The sequence below is a fragment of the Rhinolophus sinicus genome, chromosome 18 (genome assembly GCF_057876585.1).
Source record: "Rhinolophus sinicus isolate RSI-liver-muscle chromosome 18, RSI-T2T, whole genome shotgun sequence".
Taxonomy (NCBI): Eukaryota; Metazoa; Chordata; class Mammalia; order Chiroptera; family Rhinolophidae; genus Rhinolophus; species Rhinolophus sinicus.
The window spans coordinates 23,861,556-23,888,049 of NC_142518.1; the positions used below are offsets into that span (position 1 = coordinate 23,861,556).

The 26,494-nt window shown below is 33.5% G+C and overlaps 1 protein-coding gene across 8 annotated transcripts in view; it reads right to left on the bottom strand.

The window, feature by feature from the left end:
• DMD (dystrophin) overlaps positions 1–26,494 on the bottom strand; it is a 2,122,179-nt gene that overhangs the window by 1,192,049 nt on the left and 903,636 nt on the right. For 7 of the 8 annotated variants that reach the window (XM_074323910.2, XM_074323908.2, XM_074323913.2 and 4 more), the window contains exons 38-41: positions 14,041–14,163; positions 11,493–11,630; positions 8,601–8,753; positions 7,555–7,737 (exon numbers count right to left, since the gene is read on the bottom strand). In XM_074323910.2, coding sequence (XP_074180011.2) covers positions 7,555–7,737; positions 8,601–8,753; positions 11,493–11,630; positions 14,041–14,163 — 597 coding nt within the window. The remainder of the gene's footprint in view (positions 1–7,554; positions 7,738–8,600; positions 8,754–11,492; positions 11,631–14,040; positions 14,164–26,494) is intronic. The other variant, XM_074323912.2, reaches the window with a different exon arrangement.

Genomic DNA, 26,494 nt, shown 5'->3' on the forward strand with positions numbered 1-26,494 from the left:
ATTTTATATTAATTTCTCAGTTCAGGAGTCTCGAGCCTTATGGTTAGTGTAAAAATTCAGATACCCTACACTCGGTTATAATTTTCACTTAAGATTTTTTTTTTAACTCCAGCCAGAATCCCTGGCAGATGAATTGAGCTTGTGAGTAGAATGTATCTATTCCCCCCTGCATGCTGAGGGAAGGGCTTGAAGGTTCTATGTTTAGGGAGGGTTTTAATTTACATCTCTACACTCCATATTGTGTAAGGTCACGCATTTCCTACTGAAGTCTTTAAAAGTTTCTCCTAACCGTTAAACCTTCAATGCAGGTTCAGTATCTGCCTGGCTGTGCTCATTATGGCACAGGAGGAAGGAAGTTTCCATCATATATTGTGAGCTCAGCTATCTGTTCAAAACTTTTTTTTAAGAAATTACATTTTATTCAGAATTTCCATACATTTGAAATGAGGGGTGAGGGAATCAGTCAGTCTGCCATCTTCTTGTAAATTTATTCCAGCTGAACATACTCCATTTACTGAATAACCATTAAACTGATTCTATTATGTAACTCAAGACTAGAAAAAAAGTGCTGCTATAGAAATGGCAGTAAATATTGTGATCATAAACAATCTAGAAAAACCTAACATCTTGACTTGTCTAATTTCTTTCTTAACTCTTGTGATATGTTAATTACAAAATTGAAGCTAGGACAAGGAAAATTCTATAGGCAGCCATCTCCTTGGTTTATTTCCCTTAGAAACCATTACTATTCTTTTATATTCACAACTCTGTTTACTAAAGAACATATTGTCTCTAAATAAAAAAATTATGTGCCCAAATTCCCCAAGGATCTTGTATTGGCAGCTGACAATCTTTGTGGTTATTTCAAGGCAAAGAAAAAAAATCTGTATGGCAATTAGGCAGAAAATATGTTTTCCCTTTATTTTAATCTCAAATTAATTGAGCACCATTATGTGATAGGAGATAATACACACAAAAAAGGAGTAACTCGCTATCAAATCTAGGACATTATTTCACACAAGCGACAGCAGTCGTCTCTGTGATTACTTTTCTTGTACAACTTTGCTTCATTTTAAGAAAATCCAAAATGACAAAAGCATAATGGTATAGTGATGTTTTTCCTAATGTTTTCTGAAGATCACTAGTTCTTCACAACCACTCAAACAGGAATCCTATCATAAAACTGAAATGAAATTTCCCCCTTTGTACTGCAAATATCCAGATGTGCAAGTCTGCAGAATCTATTCCTTTCGTAGAAATTCATAATCACATTTGCATATCAAAGGCCCGAAGAAGTTCTAGAGTAAGAAGACTTTGCTTAATCCAGTGTTTCTCAAACTTATTTGGAAGCACGATAGTTTTTCTTTCTTTTGAATAACTTCTACAGTATTTTGGGATGCACTGAGTTCAGTTTGGTGTCATGCATTCTTACATGTGCCCTTGGACAAATCTCATTAACTTATTTTTTCTTCTTGTAAAATGGCCATGAAAATATTTCCTTGCCGGGGTTATTAGTGGGCTACAACTAGATGCATGTGAAAGCTCTTTGTAGGTGTAAAGTTCTCTTCAAATACAAACAATTTGTAAAAGATAGTGGCAGGATGTTCACATTATAAAAATGTTTTTATTTTACACAATTATTCCCTGAAGGACTAATTTATATTACACATTCACATTTCTTGTGGCATTTAAAGTGAATCTATGAACAAAATCCATTTTCTATCAACTATTCAAGAACTTGTATATTTTGGAAATGTTTATTTTTAATATTGCTAAACTACCTTTTGTAATTTCCTCTGATGGAGCAATAGCTAGGCGAAAGATATTCCATGAAGAAACAGTACGTGCAAATGTCCTGAGATGGAAATGACGTTGGTGTGTTTAAGTACCAAGGAGAACCTTTTATGCCTCTTTGGCAGGAGAATGGCAAAAAGGGACATAAAGTTGGAGTAATAGGGAGTAATCAGCCTGGACCAAGTCACGGAGAAGCTCAGAGGATTTCGGTGAAAGGATAATGACAGCATTTCACTTCTGCTTTAGGAGCTCTCTGGCTTCACCAGGGAGAATATAGTGTAGGTGGGAAAAGATTGAAAGCCAGAATTAGAGGTCATTGACAGATGAGAGATGATGATACGGTAGACTAGGGTTGTCACCGTGCAAATAGAGAGCAGTGGTCCAATTAAAGATGTATTTTGCAGGCCCGAGTCACAGGATTTGAAATGAATTACATGGATAATATAAGAGAATAGAGGAATCATGGATGATATCTGGTTTTTGACCTAAGTGAAAGGGCAATTTACTAACACTCAGAGAGCTCGGTAGGAGCCAATTTACACAGGGGAGGAAATCAATTATTCTTGACATGGCTACGATATGCTTTTAAAACCCATTAGGCATCCAAAATAAGAAGTTGAATAAAAAGTTGTTGGACGTAAAACACTGAATATCAGCATTATGTACTTGGTGTTTGAAACTACAGTGGTACCTCGGTTTTCGAATGCAATCCGTTTTGGAAGACTATTCGAGTTCTGAAACATTCAAAAACAGCAGAAGCTAGGACTCAGGATCTTCACTCAGCGGAAGCCACATGACATGTTCGACTTCTGAGGCGTGTTCGAAAACCGAAGCATTTATTTCCAGGTTTATGGCGTTCATAAACCGAAATGTTCGTCAACGGAGACGTTTGAAAACCGAGGTACTACTGTACAGGATATCCGTTTCTTTTCCTTCTTCCACTAAGATGTTTGTATTTTGGGGCCCCTCCTTCCTGGGACAGGTCATATATGTATGCCTATTCCAAAGGTTTGTTACATATTTTTTCCCAGAAACATGATATTTGGCAATAATTCACATGGAACACATTAGGCACAGACCTTCTATTTTTGTCTACTCTCTAGAAAAAGCCTTTTATTTATTGTATTCTCCTTTACGTGGGGTCCAATCACTTCTACATTCTCATAGCACTCTATGCTTTCCTTTGCACCACTTGCCACAATTTTGGTAGCCAATAACAGGATTTAAAAAAAAAATTCCTTCTTTATATATAGAAAAGAAATTATGTAGCTTTCTATAGCTCGCTTCTCCGTTCTGGCTTCATTTTCCTTTTTATGCTAGTATATAGTTTAGGAATTCTTTCAGCAAGAAACTATATGTAATAATTTCTCTTTGGTTTTGTTTGTCTGAAAATATTTGTATTTCTGAAAATACTTTGTCTTCATTCTCAAATCACAGTTTACGGGATATGTGAAAATTTGCCCAGCACTTGAAGGTATTATTCCACTCTCTTGTAACATCTCTTGCTGATGAAAAGTCTGCTGTCAATTTTGTCACCCTGTAGGTATTATCTTTTGTCCTCAGTAGCTTTATGATACCTCCCTGATCACTGAGGTTCTGAGTTTCATTCCGACCCAGCTAGCTGTGAACTAGTTTTTATGTATTCCAGACTGGTTGAGCTTTATTCAAATTGAGGACTCATATAAATTGAAATGTATTCAATTTTGTTAAATGTCGGTCATTTATATGAAATATTGTCTCTTCCTCAGGCACTCTGCTTTCTCAATCTGACATGTGTTTGAGCTATTTATTCTATTCTTTACATCTTCCAGTATTTTCAGCAAATCAGAATTGTCCTCAGCGTCTTTCAATCAATACATTCTTTTTTCTTCTATAATGAACCCATTATTGAAAAAGTGGTTTGAGTTATTATTTTAATAACTGTACTTTCATTTCTAGACTTTCTATTTTTCAAATCTTCCTGTTCACTATTCAAAACGGACTGCCCTGTTTTTATTGAAAGACTTCCATTCCATTCTTGAAAAAGTGTTTTCAATGTTAGAAAACACTTATTTTAATGTCCTTTTCTGTCTTCTTATTTTGAAACGCTTCAGGTTTACATTCTCCTTTTACTTTTGTCATCTGTTAATTTCTCTCGTGAGAAGACTCTTTTTCGTACCCATTGTAATTTTAGTCTGTGAGCTTATTTTGCATAGGAGTTCCACACGAGCCCTGGGTTGTGGTGGTACCTTCATTGCACCGTTTTGTGGTTACATTTACTTAGGCTCTCTGAGATTAACTGGCAAATGCTACAATTAAACATAATAAAAATTATGCCTAATTTTCCACTAAGGAATTTTCAAAACGTTTTTCCTTATCTATTTCTTTACTTTTTTGCAGAAGATAATAATTCAGATAGAGTTCTACTGACAAGTTTATGGAGAATTATGACTTCAGTGGTAAGACCACCAGGGTTGCATGAAATTTCCTGCAAATATTTCATGACACTAGATAAAACCACCTGTCCAAGGATCCTGGAATCTAATTTGTAATTTACGTTAAACAAAATAGATCTTTGTCATAACATACTAAGCCTATGGTACATACTGAGCCTACTTTTCTTAATTGCCTTATAAAGATATAAATTTTTAAAACGTGTCTCTTTTCCAACGTTAACTTATATACACGAGAAAGCAAAAAAAACTGATTTGCTGAGCCCTTATAATTAATCAGGTGTTTTACAAATATTGCCATATTTAATTACCACATGCATCCCTATCCCCATTGTAGAAATGAGGGAAATCAGGCTGAGAGAGATTTCCCCATGGTCACACAGCCAGCAGATGGTCACTGGGGTTCACTGTAGGGAGTGGTCTTTTTTCTATTCACTCCAGGGAGTGGTGTTTTTTCTAGACCACACTGCTGCTTAAAACATCCTGCAGAAAAATTCCTTAACTTCAGTTTATTTGGTCTTCACTGAGCAGCCAGGTCTCTAAAGCCAACTGGAACTGTAATACAAATGTCTTGTACTCCTAACTGGAGTACAGGCTTCAATATGCTGAATACCTGAAGAAAATTGTACCTGCTTTCCCCCAGTCTGTTTTCCATCTTTTGCGGTCTCCAGGTTTGCCCCGAGGACCATGATTTGCAGATACTCTCTACTCTGCTTTGCTCTTTGCTCCCATCTGGCCCAGGGCTGCCTCATGGCTCCTTCAGACTGAGTTGCTGGCCTTTTCTGAGCTTTCCTATTGCCACATATAGCTCTGCCATGAACACCAGCCCCAAAGTGAATTAATTTTACACGGCTTGCCCATTTTTGAGTCTTTATCTATGAAATAAGAAAAATTAATTCCTCCTTTTTAAACCCAGCTCTCAAACGTTAAGCACTTTACAGTTTGCCTACAATCTTGAATTGCCACTGTGAAGATACAAAAGACTAACTGAAAATCAAGAAGTCTAAATAAAGTCTAAGGTTTATATGTAGAGAGAACAGAGGGACATTTGAGAAAAAGATGAGAGAAATAGAGAAGGGGGATGCGGAGGGAGGTAAGAAATTTTGAATCTACGACTAGCTGTGCCACATCAGGGCCATTGTACGATTATCCCAAATATAACTTTCAGTGAAGTTGTTTGCTTGTGGGTATCTCAAATGACCTCATCGCAAAATAATTGGGAAGATGATTTTAACCACTGCACATGTGAAATCAGTTTGTTAATATATGTTAGTAATTGGTGGAATATAAAGATACATCTTGGATATATCTATCAATCATCTATCATCTTTTAGGTCTAAGGAAAATCCAAAGTCAAATATAATTGTAATATTAAATTGATTATTCTTCACACATATTGTTATTGCTTCTATTATCATGGAAAATCGACAATTAGTATAAAAATTTCCCCCCACTCCCCAGCACTTTCTGAATTTTGAATATTTGAGATATAAAATCAAGAAGAAATTGTTTGTGGGAAAAATGTATCTTAGTATTTTACCATAAGTTACTTTGAAAATAATATACTGGTTTACATACCCTTTCTTTATTTCATCAACCATTATTTTATTATGTTCTACAAACATTGTTGAAAGCCTATTATGTGTAATTACATAACGGCATTTTAAGTGGGTGTTTTATGGGGGTTTTTGATCCTGTGTCTATTTAACTATAAAGCGTAAATAACCTATCTTGATTAGGTTGTAAAAATTTTAGTCCGGCACATAAAGTATGACAAGATTTGGGGGAAATTAGAATTGAGAAATTGGTTACTAGTCAGATAATTCAAAGCAAAGGGTTTCTTCCTGAATGGTTTATTAAATCAAGGCAAAAATATTGTACGTGACTTTTCCTTATGGTTGTCTTAATCTTTCAATTCATTTTGCATCCACAGACACAGGCTTTCTGTTAATGTAAGCTTGAGTGATTTATAACATATTATGTTCACAATATCTAATATGAAGAATAATAGGCTGAGATGTGCTATCAGCTGGAATTGGACTTCAAATGCAATATAATTTAAATATACCTTATATTACTTCTTCCAATTTCTCAGACTATTCAGCTTCTATTAAACCTTAGAGTATTCAAGTTCATTGAAAACAGTGTATTCATGGATTTCTCTACATGAAAAAGGAATTCACAATAATATGAAGTATAGTTTCCCTTGGTTAATATGCAGCATTAACAAGATTATATGCTTATAAAATATAGTTATATTCATTGTACTACACATAGTTTAAAATATACACCCCATATTAAATGGAATCAACAATATCACCTGAGAAATTCCCAAAAAAGTCTCATCTATAGGTTGAAACAAATGAAACTGTCAGTTACATACTGGGTCAAAAATGGCTGACTGTTGGTTTCATGCTCTTCTAACTAACACAATTCATTATAGAGCCTTATTTTCCACACTCTGACATCCTGGTTTTGTGAAGAGCACTATCATTGCATAATTACAGAGTAGTGACCATTCTTCTTTACGATTTCTCAGAATGGAAACAAGATCATATATCTCTTAGAAAATCCCTGATTTATACCCTACGTATTATAAATAAAGTGCTAAGAACAACCTTATCACTATCGATCACCATTTTAAAAAGAGAATCACAGAATTCCCAGCCAGTTGTTTGAAAGAAGAGTAGTCGTTCCTTTTTCTTTAGGTTTGCAATATTTGAGTAGTCACAATATTTGATATTTTTTTATATTTTTTTCAATTTGCTTTCAATTATCAACCATCTTACTAGGCATCCAGTTCTTCTAAGAAACCTTTTAATCCATTAAGTAGCTAAGCCAGGTATAAGGACTAAACTATTATTCTTTCAGTCAATTAAGGGTTTATGCAAGTTGATATAAGAAGATGATTCACAAAAGATTTGTTATTTACCATGTATACATTAAAAAGTAAAAGTAGCATGAGATGACCTCAGGAAAGCAATACATATTTTTGGATTAGACAGTGAAATAAAGTAAATGTATGATAAATTGACAAATTCACATTGCCAATGTTATGAAAAAAATGATGTGGCAAAAATTAAGAAGTATTTTTCATTTTTGATAAGGGGGCTGCTTTCTATGACCTGTTAGTTTATTATATTTTTAATATGAAAAATTAACCACTATTGTTACAGAAGCCCAAAGTGAGGGGAAACTACTCACTTTCAGAATGCATATTAGAAGTTTGAAATTGCACCCAGTTTTTGTTTTCTTTTTGTTAGTAGGCCTCTGTTTAATTAGAGTAGTAGTTGCAAACACATATGCGGGTTTGCCAGTAACAACTCACAATTTGTGCAAAGTTGAGTCTTCGAAACTGAGCAAATTTGCTCTCAATTTCCCTCCAGCGATTGCTGAGCTGGATCTGAGTTGGCTCCACTGCCATTGCGGCCCCATCCTCAGACAAGCCCTCAGCTTGCCTATGCACTGCGTTCAGCTCCTCTTTCTTCTTCTGCAATTCTCGATCAATTTCCTATTGAGCAAAACCAATACAGGGCCCAGGGCAGTTAGCTAACCACATCAACCAACCTCCAAGCAGCACATACTTCTCTCAGAAATTTTATAGGCTGTTGTCATTTTATTTTCATTTTTCATAATTTACAAATATGGAAGCCATCACTGTCATCTTCACCCAAGATTCCAAATACTATTTCAGTTATCCTTTGAATGCTCAGTTTCATATATTCGAATTAAGAAAATAGTTAAATTGATCTAACATTTTTATTTCTTCTCAATTCCTCTGGTGTTTTGGGGGTTGACCCAAATTGGAGTGACTACTTTTTATTTATTTGGGACCATCCATATAGAATATAATTTAGAGGGTAAATGAATGAGTTATTTCCTTTTTATAAAGTTTTGAGGTACTCAACAGAGAATGAAGCAAAATAAAACGTGTAAAATAATAACAGAAAAAAATCTTCAGACAATATGCAAATAAATCTAGAGAGATTTGACACTGATGTGTGAAGATGTTCTGATGAAATGAATGTGCTAACATGAGAAAGAAGCCGTCCATATACCGATAAGTCATTTGTTCATCTGGAACAAAGATACACAAAGTCAATCACAATTTTACCAGAAAACACATGACATTTCTTAATTCATTGTACATTGTCTAAAAATAAAACAGTTGATTCATTCAACATTCTAGCAATCAAAAAACACTGAATACATTTACTAGAACAAAACACAATACAAGGAAGTACAATAAATCAAAGAGAACGCTTATAGAGGAAAGCACCACATCAACATTTTAAATATGATCCACACAGGTTAAGTTAAAGAAATGAAAGGGTAGCAAAAAATTCTACTATTGACATTCTAAAACAACATTACCTTTATTTTCCTTTCATCTTGGGGTTCAGGTAGGCTGGCTAATTTTTTTTCAATGTCATCCAAGCATTTCAGGAGGTCATCAGCCTGCCTCTTGTACTGATACCACTGATGAGAAATTTCTAGAGCCTTTTTTCTTCTTTGAGACCTCAAATCCTGTTCATGGTGCAGATATTATTAAAACATCAATATATATGTATAGCACACTTCTGGTTGTAGATATTTAAAAATAATCTGAGTCTTTCATCTTCTTGTACAACTTTGGTTAAGTTTACATTTACATGCTTAACATACAAACAGATGATTAATTATGTTTTTATGTGACAGGACCCACACACGTGAAGCTAAGAAACCCGAACAACCCACTGAAGATATTTTCTCTTGGCTTGTTTACACTTGTTTAGAAATCCTATTAAATTTAATTGTCAATTAAATTATCATGTGATCTATGTGAAATAGTTTAATATATGAATACATTTGAGCTAACTGGATACTTGCACAAACTTAATGAGTTTGTATTTGACTTTTAAAATAGGTTAAAAAAAAAAGTTCCAAAATTCATATCTTAAGCCCTAGGGTTCATAAACAAAATTTTAAGTTTATACAGCCAAGTAACTACATTCACGGTCTTAGAAATAAATCCCTGTAAAAAAGTTTCATGGACCATTAATAGTTTATGATTAGAAATAAAAAGTCACCTTACTTATCATATAAATTGTTTCAAGCTATATATGTAGAAGTGTGAAAATTGTATTTCTGTTAGTGTACATGAAAATGACAATTTAAATGTTATAAAAATAGTTTTTCTTTCAAGGTTTACACGGCCAATTTTTTCTTAATACTATACCAAATCATGCTCCTAATGGAAGATAATGCATATTTTCTAAAGAAATGGGATAGGACATGGTATCCAATCAACCTGATGTGACTGATTTAATAAATCAACAGACGGGGGCAGGAATTAACCATCGTGTGCCTTACAATGTCTTCCCTGATCAACAGAATTTGTTGAAATGCCATTTTATGGTAACACACGGAAACATAAGAGCTCAGAATACAGCTTTCATTTCTTCAGAGCAGTAGCAATTAGGGCTTCATGTACAGATTTAACTGGAGGAAAAGAAAATAATGAATATCAAAGACCTATTGAAATATTCATTGCATTAGAAAGTTTTGACCTTCTCTGAAATATTCCAGCAGGACCCGAATCGGAGCCACTGGGCAGGTTAACACCATTACTGAGTTGTGGTGGGGACTGGTTTGGCAAGTGGAGGAGATTTTCATTAATTGCTTTTAGCATATATTTGCAATAATGATTTCCTTCTCCGTTTTGCTTAAAATTGGGGATGTGAAAAATACTGCAGTGTACATTTTTAGTTGAATTTCTAAACCTCCTGTGGAGGTAATAAATGCCTGGGATGATGAGCCAGATGGAATGCTGCTTTTTTCAAAGGTACCAAGATACAGCCACGAAGGAGAGTTGAGCAGTGCCTTATTCATGACACAACTCACATCTCTGCCAAGAGAAAGGGCTTGTGGTCATAAAATCTGAAACTCCTTTTATCTCCTAAGCACAAGGTGATGTGTACTGTGTAAAGGTACTTAGAGACATTATATAAGTTTCTTTACAGGTATGCCAGGTAACCATTAAACACTGCTGTTCAGTAGGACACATATCATCATATGACCACGGTAGAAGTTTCTGAAAGCTTGGTCACCGTTGGAAGTGTGTGAAATACGCAGCTCTCTGCTTTTCTGAGCACATTATGGCTTGTTCTTGCATTCCCTCGAGGAATAGACCTTTTATATTTACTATATTTATCAGCAGTTACCTTCAGAACACCTGCTGGCCAATTAGACTTTCCTTGTGGATTCCTTGCAGGCATAATATTGTGTAATTACATTCTCAGCAGTGTTTATTTGGTTGTCTGGCTATATGGGAAATGGTTTTATACTCTTATTTGCATATAGAAAGCAGATTGCATTCACCTACTAGGTGGGTCCACCTACATAGCTACACAGCTCTAAGAGACTGATTTACAATGAAAAGCTCGGCCATTAACAGTATTAGAAAATCAGCCATGCAAGCAAATAGTGAGTATTGCAAAGCACATTAAAAAAAAAAAAAAAAAAAAAAAAAAAAAAGGTTATTTCACAAAACTCTTCAGGTGTCTAGTCTCAGCTCAAGAACTTCCTAGATATTACTATAGAAAAATCAATACTTTATTCTGTCCTTCCTGCACAAATCCAGATAAATCAAATGGGTACGTGAAGCAATATACTACCACTGGTTAATATGAAAGTACCAGTTCTTCAAGGACACTAAAATTATTTTTGAGGATTTCTATGTAAATGAAAGTAGACTCTTGTCGTTGCTTAATTAGCTGTAAAGAGTGACTCTCTTAAAGGCAAAATGAAATTAATTGGAAAAAATCAAGTAGAATCCCAGTCCTCATTAAACAAATATTAGGTTACCAAAAAATTGGACTTACTCTAAATAAAATCACTAAAATACAGGAAGTAGAAAGTCTAAAAAATGTAGATTGGTTATTTTGGCAATTAAGCAGGGTTTTTAAGACAAATGTAAAAATAGCTTATAAAAATAAACGAGATTAGAAAACTAAATATGTAAGTACTATAAATGATGCATTTTATTATCTTTTGATTACTACTCAGAAAAATTTGTCTAAGCAAAAATACTCAAAATCTGTAAGCAACACATCTTTCAAAATCAAAGACACCACTCAAAAATGTTAAAGCACACGCATTCAACAGAAAAAAATGTATTTCTGGTGACTAAGATTCTTAAGCAGATTTTATTTATGCACAATATATTTTACCCTACATATGAAAAGAAACCACAGGCAAGGTATATTATAATTTTAGCTCTAATACCTTGAGAGCATTATGTTTTGTCTGTAACAGCTGCTGTTTTATCTTTATTTCCTCTCGCTTTCTCTCATCTGTGATTCTTTGTTGTAAGTTGTCTCCTCTTTGCAACAATTCTTTTACAGTACCCTCATTGTCTTCACTCTGATTAAAAACAACAAGTACAGTCTTCATTTTGGTTTTTAAAAAGCTGTACATCGTTAACAGAGATAATAAAACATGTTATTTAAACACACACAAAAAATCCAATTTAAAACTTTCAGGGAGTGTTCTTGTAAGATACTGTGCTCGCAGTTTTTCTTTTACATGTTTCACTTTAACTTTTAAAAGAAGTAACTTTCCTTCTGTCTAGCTCAAAAGGACATACTTGATAAGGGGCATATGTAGGAATATGGGGAACTAAGGTACTTCATCATTTCAGACAAGTCCTGAATTGCTGTGAAAGCATTCATTTGGCTTTGATTTTCAGTGTATTTCTAGAAATTAAAAAAAGTTGGGATAAGTACACTAAACTTGATATTTATAATGTTAACTAATCCATATAAGAATATGGATGTGGGTGTGTGAGTGTGAGATGGCAACAGACCTTACAATTTTAACACACTCCTAAGTCAAAATATTTTGTTTTAAATTTACATTAATTTCTATCTAATGACTTCTGCTTTAAATAAACTACATGCCCAAATTTAGGACAAATATTAGGGCATGAGTAAAAAATGATGTGCTGAATTGCTGGCAAATGTTGCAAATAATTTCGAAAATATGTCATACGTGCATGTTATTTTTAAATAAATACAAATTAGCATTAAAATGGATTAGAAAAATGGCTTTAACGTTTTCAATATGCACTTTGCTTTTTTAGACTATAAAAATATTTTCATTTTATGTATTTTGAATTAAAATTATTTGAGTAAGTGCTCGTCTAATATACTAGCATATGTGACAATGTGATTTTTCACGTTGACTTTCTTATCTGTTTCAACTCAATATATAAAAACTTTCTATCAAGGAGGTTCACCTTGCAGTGGTACCCAAGGCACTCTCATGAGCTCAGAATAATATCAGACAACTGTTAAAAAGTCCTGTGTGTGTGTGTGTGTGTGTGTATGTGTGTGTGTGTGTGTGTTGATAACTATTCATGGTATTAGATGCTACACATTTAAATCTATAATGCCTACTTAAAACTTTTACCACACAACTGAGGAACTGTTCACTTTTCAGAATAAATGGGACTTTCATCTGAGATTTGTCAGCTCCTAGTCTAATGAAATAGTATAACGTAGACACATATATGTATAGCATGTCAAAGACCTGACTCATTTTAATGTGTCTTTAAGAAGCTGTACTATTTCCTAGGACTGAGGACAAAAACATAAAGAAACAAAAAAAACCCACATCACTTCTTTCCTTGCACTAGGTGAAAGCTATTGGGCATAAGTGGTGATCAGCCCCAGAGAGGTCAGCAGCACTCTTTTTCACCTCGGTGCCCTCTGGTTTCTTCTTTGACAGGAAATAGAGGTAGCTGTAACTCAGCATCTCAGAAAGCCTCTTCTTGTCTTTCTTTCCAGGAGCTGAGACGTCAAGGCCACCAAACCCCGGACACAGGGCATACTGACTCAAGCAGCTCCAGGAAGTCAGAACTGATACCAGTGGGAACTAAGATTGGTGGGAATAGTTCTCCTATGGCCTCATATGCCTATTATTTTAAATTTATGTATTGCCTTTTGATGTCATTTTCAGGCATTGTCTGAGAAGTCTCTAGCACTGAGACATGTCTGAGAAGTTTCTAACACAATATATGGAAAGCTTAAGAAAGCCATATAGGTTGATGGCTGTGGAAGAAGAGAAAGGAAATTGTGAAAAGGAGGTGGACGGAGTAAAAGTCAGTGTAAAGGGATGTGATGCCGAAATATTCAAGCCAGAGAGAAATATAAAAGATATTTTGAAATTAATCAGGGTTCAATGACAATGTTATGAGTTTGGGAATAGCCCGCATGGTTACATTTCTTTACTCCCCATGAAATAAGCAGCATAAGTTTATACGTATTTCAGACATACACTGTACTATTTATACAACTTTTTGGTAAAACCACTTGTGGTAAACTTTTATAAACCATGTTTGTATTATGTGTAATTGTCCCTTCTCTGAAAAAAAATGCTTTATTACCAAAAACATGACTGACAAAAAAAAAAAATCAGCCATCTATGATAGTTGAGTTTCTTAATACATTTGTAGTTTATTTTCTGATTTGACTCTATTTTTCCCTATTACATTTTACGCTCTGAATTTGAAGAGAGTACAGGTTAAAGCAAAATTGCTGAGCTATTTATTAGCATCTGTAAGTACTCCTATATGACCATACCATACTACTTTGGCATTCATAATAAAAGCTCAACAAGAGTACTTTGTATTTGTAATAAATCATTAAAATCACAAAATGTGCAAGGAATGTCCCAAAAATTTAGTTGGAGACTTGAGTTATCTAATTTCTTTCCAAATATTTAAGTCAATTTCACTCCTAGTTCATTCACACTTTTATCACAACCAATTTACCATATCTTTATTGAAGTCTTCCTCTTTCAGATTCACCCCCTGCTGAATTTCAGCCTCCAGTGGTTCAAGCAATTTTTGTATATCTGAGTTAAACTGCTCCAATTCCTTCAAAGGAATGGAGGCCTAAAAAAAAAGATAGTGCTAATTTAAATCAAAATTACTTTTTATTAGAAACATAAACCAAAAAACACATTTGTTCAACCTCCTGTTGCTAAAATAATGACATGCATTATGTTTCCTTATTATATTTTATGAAAGCTTTGAAATACAACTGGGAAAGGATCTGAGGATGCAAATAAAGACTAACGTTTAACATCATCAGAGCCAAACACACATGCAAGACAATGCAATTCATCATTCTGTTTTTTCAACAAAAGTCAACTTCCATATATTTGACTCAGCTAATTGTTAATATTCTAAAGTTGAATTTGATCTTATTTTAAATACTCTGATATAAATATCATTTGGGTAAATACGCCTTATCAGAAATTGCCTCATTCATCAAATAACAGTAAATTTAGGTGGAAACGCAGAATTGTCTCCTAATCCTCAACAAAACTACATGGCAATCTGCTCAGATATTTCAAATGACATTTGTAGCATGGAGAAATTCACAGGCATGCTCTCATAAGACAATGTCATTAGCTTGCCGTAGAAATGCTTTCTTTGGTGGCACAAAAATTTCAAATGAATGAAACAAAAACATGTCGCATGAAAGATCTGAATGCTTTCCAACCTTACAATGATCAGTTTCTTTAATTTTGAAATTCATGACTACAGTCTCGAAAAACTTTAAAAGACCTTGTTTTTCTAAAGACACCACTTAACGAGGAGTGATGAATGATAATGTACAGAAAATCAAATATACATGTAAAAGAGTAGGCAATATTGATTTATTAAAGTTCAAACAGTTAATAAAATAAGTATTTATTCTATTGATCTGTGCCCACTTTGCATTGAAACACTAGAACATATTTGCTACCAGATAGCTTTTGAAAACTCATAGATGACATATAGAAATCTTCTTGTCTTATAGAAGCAAACATTTTCCGTTTGTCAAACCAATCCATGGACGGCATCCATCAAGTTTGGTCCCCACCTACTCTTCCCCATCACATCCCCAGTCATAGCCTTACTCTTTCCTTATTAGACAGCATCACCTAGAGCACAATAAGGATACGTGTTCAAGGATAAAACAAGTATCTAAAGGTATTTCACTTCTGATGAAAAAGTGAATAATCAAATGCTATTTACCGGGACATGATTGTCACGTGCAATATGAATCAACACTTTTCTTCTAGGCAATTCTACACATGCCAGAGAGAATCCATGGGTTCTTTGTTCAAGTGACTTATTTTCAGTACTAATTTTTAAATCCTAATGATCATTTGTAATTTGAAACATCATATTTTAAATATACTTAAAGGCTGTTTCAGTGTCTGTATCATTAACATATTTCTATACTTTTAAACCATATCTTGTTCAAAGTATTGTAAAAGTAAAAAGATTAACAGCTTTAAGAATCATAACTACGCAAGATAAATATGGTGGTATTTTATGTTATTCAATTGTTCTTCACATTTGCTAATATGTAATAAGAGCAACTATACTGTTCTACTTGGTTTTGTGAACATGTGATGATAAATAATATTTAAAATAACTTTACTTGAGTACTTGGATGTCAAAAATAACATGGATCCATTTGTTATACTTCTATACCTGCTTCCTCTCTTAGCTCATCTTCTCACTATATTCTCAAACACAATGATTTCAAAGGTTCAGAACTTGGGCCTCCATACCTCTTTCTCAGTTCTCTTTCCCTAAAATTGTATGATCTTTCAACATTTAACCATAATTTTCATTATATCTCACAAGTATTCATGTCTTGCTGTGACCTCACTTTTGGTTGGTTTAGATTCTCCAAGAGCCAGCTGATTTCTCACTTGAAATTCAACATGTCTAGGAATGAGCTCATTATCTTTCTGCCAGACTTGCTTGCCACACCAACTTCCCACATTCTGTCCATAGACAACCATGTTTCTCACTCAGGTTTAAAACATGCACTGTGTCATTTTTCAACTCCTCACCCTGAAATCTCATAAACATCAAATAATCGTCAATGCATTCCCCATGATCCACTTGCTTTCTATTTCCAGAAATACCGTCTCTTCTAGTCCTCACATGGGAGCTAAGGCAATAATGCCCTTACATGGTTATAATCTCCTTCCCACCTCACCAGTTCTATCCTATGCACCGGGATCAGGTCAATATATTCCCAAAGCATGGCTTTCATCACACTGTTTCTCTGCTCCAAAAGTACAAGTAGAATATACGTCCAAACTCCAGCATGATAGTCAAGGTTTCCCGTAATTTTGCCCCAAGAACCTTTTTAGCCTTTTATGAGCACTCCTAATATCGACCTTCCTTGCAGGTATATTGGTGAGCCCCTGTATCCCTCCCTTAAGGCCCTCGTAATGCTTCAAATCTGTCGCAGAGCCAAAGCGCGTAAAGGAGAATGTCTAGATTGAATCTGAGTTCCACCATGTACTAACTGAGGGACCCAGGACGTTATTTGTCCTCTTTGAGCCTCAGTTTATTTGCAACATAAGAATAAGAAGGGTATCTACTGCATAGGGTTGTTATAAAGATCAAATATGTTAGACTGTTGTCTGACATACCATAAATGCTCAGTAAATATTGGTTATTATTTTCTCTCAGAACCTATGCATGCATCTGACATAGCATAAATGCTCTATAAATATTGGCTCTTATTGTTTCCTCTCAAAATCAGAGCCATCCATTGGCTCAGTTCAAGTCTTTCCTCTCTTGAGAACATACAGTTTATAAAGGAGAAAATAAATGCTTGCTGACATGGTGTTTTTATTTTACCAAGGTATTTGACAAGCTCATGAAATTCTAATGGTGAACGCAGACAAATTGAGACTACAGTTTGGTTAAGTTGTGTCATTCTGAACAAGAAAAAAATCGTTAATTAATCTGCATCAATGTAGAGAGAGGGTGGTCTCGAGGAGGATACCAAAGGGCTTTGAACTGTTCTGCCCTGTGTAGTATTTTCACCAGACATTATTTGGAAACACAAAAAGCATGTATTAAAAAAAAATGCAGAGTAAAATGAGTGAGTTCCATGAACACCTCATGAAGATGATGAATTTGTCTTTTTCAACCTCGAGTCATTCCTGGTACACATTATACACTCATAAATGAATTATTTTTTTAATTTAAATATAGTTGGTAGACATTATTACATTAGTTATATTAGTTTCAGGTGTACAATATAGTGATTTCCTGAAAAACTAAGTAAATACAAATAAATATTTCAGGGAGCTCCTGAATGATCTAGAATGTGAAATAACACAATTTCTATTGTCTAAAATTAAAAAGACTTGACTGATAAGCACTGCATGTGTGGATATATATTGATTTCTGGCAAAATGCTAGTAACAGCATAATACTACCAGGAGCAAAAATAATCAGCAGATATGAATAGATTTTAAGAAACACTACTACAAAATGGATAACTGATTATTCAAGCAAGATAATGCAAACTTAGATTTCATTAGTAAGTAGTACGCATAGGGTCCAGCTTTCCTGATGCAAGACTATTATGCCTTTGTTAAAAAGGTTATTATGCATGTTAGAGATTTGAATTATTCTGTGTGGTTCCAAAGTGAACAACCAGAATCAATGGATAGGAATTTGGAGCCTGAATTTCCATTTAATATAGGAACAATTGATTAGTATTGCAAACTTTTTTCTTTTAAAAGCAATAATTTTAAAGTAGTGAGTTTCTCACTACTGAAAGTATACAAAAAGAGGCAGACTGATTATGCATTAGGGTACATGTTAGAAATGAAACACTTTTCACATGAACACTTCCCTAGAATTTGATCAACTTACAGCAAATTCTCTCCTCTGAATTTAAAAGGTTTTATTTATGTATAGCAGTACAGTTAAATAGAAATATAATACAAGTCATATATGTAATTTTAAATGTTCTATTTGCCGTGTTAAAAAATAACAATGGAATTATAATAATATATTTTACTTCACCAATATGCCCAAAATACGATCATATAAAACTCTATTCAATATAAGATTATTAATATTTCACATTTACTTTTTCATATTAACACTTCAAAACCCAATGTGTGTTTTATACTTAGAGCACATCTTAATTTGAGTAGCCACATTTTAAATATCCCATAGCCATAAGTGGTTTGTGGCTACCTTAATTGGACAGTACAAATTGACAATAACTATTATAACCATGACATTGAAAAGAACCAATAGTTTATTATTAGCTTGAAATATGTCACAGGCGTAATATCTTACTAACAATAGTCAAAATGCTGATGTTTCGTTTGGTAAATTGTAGTGGATTTAGATAATGCTTATAATGACCATCTCATTCACTTGCATTCAGATACGTTTTCTGAGAGGAATTTGCAGGAAGCCATCGGGGATAGGAAAATTTATGGAAATGGGTTTGACATGTTCTGTCAGGAGTCTATTCCTCATTTATGTGTAATCCGTGGCTGCGTTGCAGTATCTCTTACATATTTGAATATAATGTTAGTTGACTTCCAAGGGTTTATGTTTTGTCTCACAAGTAGACTTTTAATCCTTGAAGTTGGGAATATATTGTATACTACTCTGCATTTTCCATAAGCAATATAACTCTTTTCTTTTATACAGAAAAGGTACTTATTATATCAATTACTAATTGTAGAAAATCCAATATAGTAACTGAATTAACCAGTGACCAATTTTTTTAAACCAAAATAACCACAACTACTTAAACCAATCATTTTCGCTATGCTATTAGCCTATCAGATCAGCCATTTGACATCCATGCGATTAATAAATACTCTGTTCAGACACAAGGAGCTGGGAAAATGTAATGCCTTCCTTAAGAGTCACCGGTTCACCGTTAGATCATGACAATTCTAATATGGAAGGCACTTTCCTGACCAGTTACATTTTACATGTCATTCCATGGTCTTCACTGTCTTTCTACTTTGGAATTCTTATGAAATGTTATAAAAGAAATGCATTATAAGCAAGAATTCATAATTTAATAGTTCACTGTTGAGTCACCCAACTTTAAAACATATAAAGTATATAATATCTGCCTCTTCAATTCAGAATTATAAATTATTTAAAGTTGAAAGCAATGGTAGATAAATCATCTTAATTATTGTGTGAATTACTCCTATTGACTTTAAAGAAAATACATGACCACAGAAGTAAAATCACAATTAAATCACAGTGTTAGCGCACAAAAGATAGGCTTTAGAATACACAGAGAATAGTCAAACAAAAGTTATAACGTCATAGGATGAAGTACAAACCAGGCATAGGTTCTGCACAATTTTTTACTTACCTTTTTATGTTAAGAGGTTTAGCATGACTGTGTACTCATACAAAATACAAGTAAAGTAAAACATAGGGAAGTTTAATAAAGAGATAGATAAACGGACACAAAAGAAAGAAGAGACAGAGAAACTGAGAAAGACAACACTTTTTTTTCCTTGATTTTTTAATGTTGTTTCAGATTGCTGAACAGCTATGAATTGTGCTTCGCTGTATGATTTAGGATTGATGAAGTTTAAGGCTTTGTTAAAGTTTTAGCATTAAAAGGTGACTTATATAACAAGTTAACAAACAATAACAGACTGATAAAAGCAAAATCAATTACAAATTGATTCATCGTATATTGGAAGCATTCAAAATTACTCAGATACACTTTATCATTTTAAAATGTAAGCTTTCTTTTGGTTAAATATTACTTCCAACGTGCATAGATACACTAACATAATAATGACTGTGTTTACACAGACAGTAAAGTAAACATTTGTTAATAAGGAATATGTAATCTCAGTAATCATGATAAATGGCCACTACATTCAAATTACACTAAAATCTAAATTAAAAATAAATAATCCAAGTGCTACAGACTGGTTTATAATAGTTTCAAATCAATCAGTCTCCTCTTTCCATTCTGCAGCTTTGAAAATTTATTTATTATTACAATATTGGTATAGAAAAAATAAAATAAGAAGAGTTCATGGAAACTGAAATGAATAAAGTTTCAAGGACCAGTAACATCCTATAATACAGAAAAGACATACCACTGATATGATATGAAGTTATTAAAATCAAAATATATGGAGAGGAAAGAAAACTTACAAAGATAAATAAGCATAATGAAAACATCTATCTAGAACAAAGATAATCAGAAAAGATAGTTTATAGATTTATTTATTAACTCATTTTAAATTCATTGAGAGCAAATGTCAAGAAATATAAGAAATGATACTTAAAAAGAAAACAGATTTAACTTGTAATAGTGACATTTCATTGGTTGCATCTTGATGTTAGTAACGTATCAGTTTATCTTTGATCCTCTGAGGATGAACATGTAAAAATGTGATAACTTCCCAAATTTGTGAGGCTACTTAAAGGACATTATCCAATACATGCTTATTGGTTTTGCATTGATGAGATTGATTCCATGCTCATACTTTTCAGAATTGAATACAAAATATATTGATTTGTTACAATATATACTGGTGGTTCAAATATCAGACCACTTTTCTTTTAAGTAGAACTTGAATATGTTTCTAATTCATGATTACATGAGTTTAGTAGTAGCAATGAAATAGGAGAGGAAAGGATTTAACTGTAAAATATAAAGGGACAAAGATGAATTAAAAGTGAAACAATATTTTGGACAACTATTTCTTTTCTTTTTTCTCTCTTTCTCCCTCCCTTCCTCCGTTCCTCTCTCATTTCTGTTTTTGTTCAATTCTTTTGGTTTTTAATACAAAGAAGTGTACTGAAGTCACTGTGTTTTAAGTGAAATTAGACATGTTGGTCTGATGTATGCCAGACCAACAGATATCTGATGACATAAATAGAGGTAATAAAGTATGCAGAGTCCGCATGTTGGAATGGACAAAGCAATTGACCGGGATCTAACATCTTCTAACCAGGCTATCTAACTGTGAGAACTTGGGCAACTCACTAGCTCTCTCACAGCCCCCTATAAATATTTGAAAGTCTCTGGTTCAAGGAATGATTATTTTTGCATTGGTTGACTGGAGGAATAATTTTCCCTTTTAAAGGCTCCCAATCAGGAATCACTATATAGCTTTAATCATTTTAAATGTCATGCTAATAAGACTCAGTTAGTTCTAACAAATGTCATTGCTCACCGAACTCAATTAATATCTACTATGAAAATATTTTATAAAAAGGATTTGTTATCAAAGGTTCAACAGAATTAACCTTGTTATAGGGATAACAATTTCAAATGTGGGGAAAAAATGTTAATATAAAAATTCTGTTGCTAAGTCAATTTCATATTTATTTCAGTGAAATAAAATTAGCAGGGCATAATATTGCATAGTTTGAGTATTAATCTGTTATTACTTGAGGATTTTAGCTATAATTATTACACATTCAACACTCTAAAAATTATACAATACCTATAGATATTTACCCAACTGTTCATCTATGCTTTTTGTTATAATTTGTAGAAAATTTTACTAAAAAGTATATTTATATATCAAGATTAACTGTACCAATTAACGGATCCTGCTCTCTTCTATCAGAGAAAGTGTTAAATGATAAATAGACTATAAAAGGGAAAAAGATCAACATATTTATATTGATAAAGGTAATTGTTGAAAGTTAGGTTTTAATTAAAATTTTCAAATCCAATTAATCTTATTTTGACCTTCTAGGTCACATTGATAAAATGCATTGTTTCCCACTGATGTTTAGGAGAGTCAAGATTCTTTTCTAAACTATTGTTAAAGTATTCACACATTACTTTTCAAAAGTAAAACCACTATTTAACATAGATTAGACCCAATCATGTGTTTTCTTTTTCCCTGATATATGTACTACAGTAAATGGGAAAGTCACTGGCTTTCTCATAGCTACATAAATATCTGAAGGTATCTGGTTCAAAAGATGATTTCCTTTTGATCTACTAACACTGACTGGTGGTCAAAATCTTGACAATAAAACTATGAATGTTTACATATATGATGCCAGATTGTCCAAATCTTAACAATTTTAAGACCTATACGGAAATTAAAATATGGTATATAATATCCAATGGCAAATAAATCTTAATAAAGAATTGAAGATATAGAAAACAAGTTCACCTTTCTTCTGGTCTGTACAAATTACAGGGCCAATAATTTACCATTTCAGTTCCACAGAAAAGTGAAGTGTTTCTAAATCTCTAGAAGAAAACACAATCAAACTAAGAAAATTATGTGTATAAGTTTCATAATATTTTGTAACAAAGTTATTGCCTATATTAATAGGATATAGCTAGAAAAAGACTGTTTAATTAACATTCTTTTGAAACTAAGTATTACAATGTGACAAATATATCTTGATGCATATTTTATTCTTGAAACTCAGATGCAGACTTTCATACTCAACTAGTCTTGAATCCTGAGCCATTTTTCAGTTTATCATCTTCTTCGGCCCCATATGTCATAATTGAACTCTAGGCTAGTTCTCAATGTCCTTAGACCAGGGGTTCTCAAAGTATGATCCCTAGATCATTAGCATCTATATCACCTGGAAACTTGCTAGAAATGCAAATGATCAGACCCCACCCAAGGCCTACTGAGTCATAATATGGGCGGGGGGGGGGGGGGTGTTGCAATTTGTGTCTGACCAATTCCTCCACCCAGTACACAAAGGTTTGAGAGTCACTGCTCCAGACTGTCACTTATTTTCCATTCCCATAGATACCTGTTTATTTAAGGTACTCACTGTGTCTCATCTAGACTATTGTTATGGCTTCCAAATAGTTTCTCTACTCCCCATCATTATTCAGTTGAATTCTCTTCACAACCACTGTTGGACTAATCTTTTGATAGTGCATGAAAAAAGCCATCAAGAACTCCTCATTGCCTACTGAATTAAGCATAAACTATTAGTCTGGCTGCCATGACCCCTCCACACTGTGTCTAATCATCCTTTTCAGGCCTATCATGCACAACTAAAGCTTCATGCTCCATGCTCTATATTCTGTAAGCAAACTGAACTTACTCTCCATTGAACACACTTGAGCTTTTTCATAGGTTTACCCGGAATTGTTATCTCCTCTGTGTTTCTAGAGTGGCTGCTAAATTCACTCAGCATACACTCATTCTCAGCCCATTATCCATGAACATATCTTGTTCTGCCATTAAACAGTAAGCTCCTTGCATCCATCACATCTTACCTTGTGATATAGGTACCACAGTACCCAACATTGTGACCTGAAATAGTACCGTAGTTGGTAAGAGTTCATTCGGATTGCTCCCTTTCCCCAACTTTTCCTTCATTAATTCTTTAAGCTCTAACTCAAATATCATCTCTCCCAAATTGCTGACTCCCCTCTCCATTTATCTTCTTAGAAGATGGAAAAAGTTAGAGCTGCCGTAAGCAACAGGACTAAGTAGTCAGTTTATTTTTGCCTTCCAGTATTCCTTTCTACATTTCTGTCCCCTATCACTTTCTTTTCCTGATAGTATCCCCTGCCCCACCACCATGCTGTGCCAACATGTTTAGATGGCCTAAATCAGAAGGAGTTGAGACATGGTGTCTTTCCCCATTGATTCCAGCGACTTTATCCAGGGTTCTGAAATGATCACTGATTAATTTTTATAATTCTGACCCTCCCCATTAAAACTGCCATTTCTCAAACTGATTTCACATAGATTAGGAGAGATTAATCTTTCTCAATGCCATCAGATACTACAGATTCACCTAAATGAAATAGGAAGAGGTAGCACTTCATTTATTTTAAGGACAGTATTTGGGGCAAGCAGGACTTCCTTAAACTGGTCCTCTTGATAATCTGCAAACCTGGTCCTTGCAATGGAAATAGTAGATATGTATTCTTGGTCCCAGCCCATTCCCACAGAGGCCAGAAAGAAATCAGCTACTCCTCCATTTCTTTTCCCCATCAATTTCTGTTTCAACACTCAAAATTTGGCCATTCAAGTCTAATGTATATAATAATGGCAATAATTCTTGCTATTAAATAATGATATTTTACCATTTTATAGCTATATAATAATTAATAGATTTTATAATGTATGCTTTTACATATCTTACATCATTTGGTTCTCAACACAGTCGAGGTTAAAATATGACAGGGATCATCTTACTACTTTTCTAGATCGAAATGAGGCTCTGAAAGGCAAAGGGTCATATCTAAGATCACACTCAAAGTAAATTTTTGTGCTTTGAAGAACTTTTTTCTTCTCACCATATTGCTCATTAATAGTTACAATTACCACTGCAGAGAGCTGCATCTGATGGACGAGTTCTCGGCCAATCAAATCCGAGGACCCCAATGCTCACTGCTTTCTGGATTTTGGAATTTCTTGTCATGGACAATCCTTGCAGGAGACAGAGACTTTGTATTCTCCACCATATAGTGAATGCAGGCATTGCTAGTGAGTTTTCAGAATAAATTTTTCCTCTATTGAACTGCTCTTTCTAGTTGACCTTTAAAAGGATCCCAAAATTAGTTCTTATACCAAGTCTATGTTCTACCCATATTCATCCCCAACCTACTTTTATTTGTTTAGCACCACAGGTTTTCTCCTAGGTTATCCTCCTGAGTGAAATCCACCCATAAACTCAACCATAAGAAGGTCATATTCCAACCCAATCTTACCTTGCAGAAGCCCTAATATTATAGGAACTTGACTTTTCAATCAAATGACACCTCTGACAATTCTACTTCTTCCAGAATTACCCTACTCCATAAGCAAACACACATACAAGTCATTATTTAAATTCCTTATGGTGTCAACAAAAGATGACTGAACTAATTTTAGAACTATCAAGAACTAATCTAATTAGTTCTAATTTTAACTAGTCTAATCCAGAAATGTTACACCATGTTCTATAGACACAACTTGTAGCCCCTGAACCCCATCATAGGAAGGAGAAAGATAAAAGAGGCAGAAATCCCACCTTCCAGTAACTATTGTTACCCATTTTATACATTCTGTTCTAAATAACAACTCATTTTTTTGGAGGGGGGGAAAGTTCTCCTTTTAAAAACTACTAATCTAGTTCAATCCCCCTATCTTACAAACACTAAAATGAAATTTCAGAGAAATCACACACTCTGCCTAATGCTAACCAAGTTAACCCCAGAATTCAGTCTTCTATGTCCATTTCTCTTCTTACTATATGAAATAGTTGCTGGGACTACCTCATAATTAATTGGACATCTCCATAAAGGTGTACTAATGTTATACACATTCTAGGATTGCAATAAATATTTAAGGCTGTGTTTGTAAACAGACATTTTTTAAGCAAGTATCATTTACATCTTTGTATAGTCCCACACTCATTAGCATAATGGATACTCACTATCACTAGTTGATCAAATGAATAAATAAGCAAAATGTCAGCTATACTTTATCTCCATGTTTTTGGTTTCATTGTGATGATACAACATAATTATCTCTTCAAAACCCCCAGACGGGGTCACTATTGAGTACCATCATCTTTATTAATTTAGAGAAAAATGAATACTTTAAAAATTAAAACTGCGATTGTCTTGTCAATTAATATGTAACTGAAAATATTGATTTAAAATCTCTTATGCCTTTCTTCAGTAAGGAAAACAAAAGAAGTGCATACAGTGACTGGCAAGAGGAAATATGTCTGAAAATATACTTATAAATTCGTGCAGAATATAGAAAGAAAATTCACAAACTTCTCCCAGCCATGTTAAGCCTGTCAACTTCTGTGGTGCAGGATGAATTCTCACTTTTCAATATCTATGAGTCACAATCTTGTGACATAATTTATCTCAATCTACTGTTGAAAGAATAAAGAAAATAATACCTCCATTTTCTCTTAAATATTCCATAGCTTAGTGACATACAGATATATGTATATATAATATATATATATTATATAATATATACATACAATATATATTATATATATATATATATATATATATATATATATAAAGAATACAACTTAGCAATGAACTATTAGCATTTCTTTTTTTAGATGAATGAAATAACCTTCAGTTGTTTAGATATTAGATACTCTAATGATATCTCCAGAAGTCAAACAATTGTCTTTTTAAACAGCAGGGTAAATACTTACAAAAATCAACTATGCTCTGAAAATAAAATTTCAGAGGCTGTCAGATATTTTTCAGGTGAAATTCACTTCCTTAAAATAATAAATGCATAGAACTAACTAGTTAACTTAAATATTACAAAGAAGAAGTAATGAAATAAAGTAAGCTAATACCTTTTTGTTTTGGGAAGGTGAGTTTCAAAGGGTAACTATGTTTCATGTGATTAAGTACTTACAATTTATATCACATATCTATATATTTTAGAAATTCTTTTAAATATGCACTATTATATTA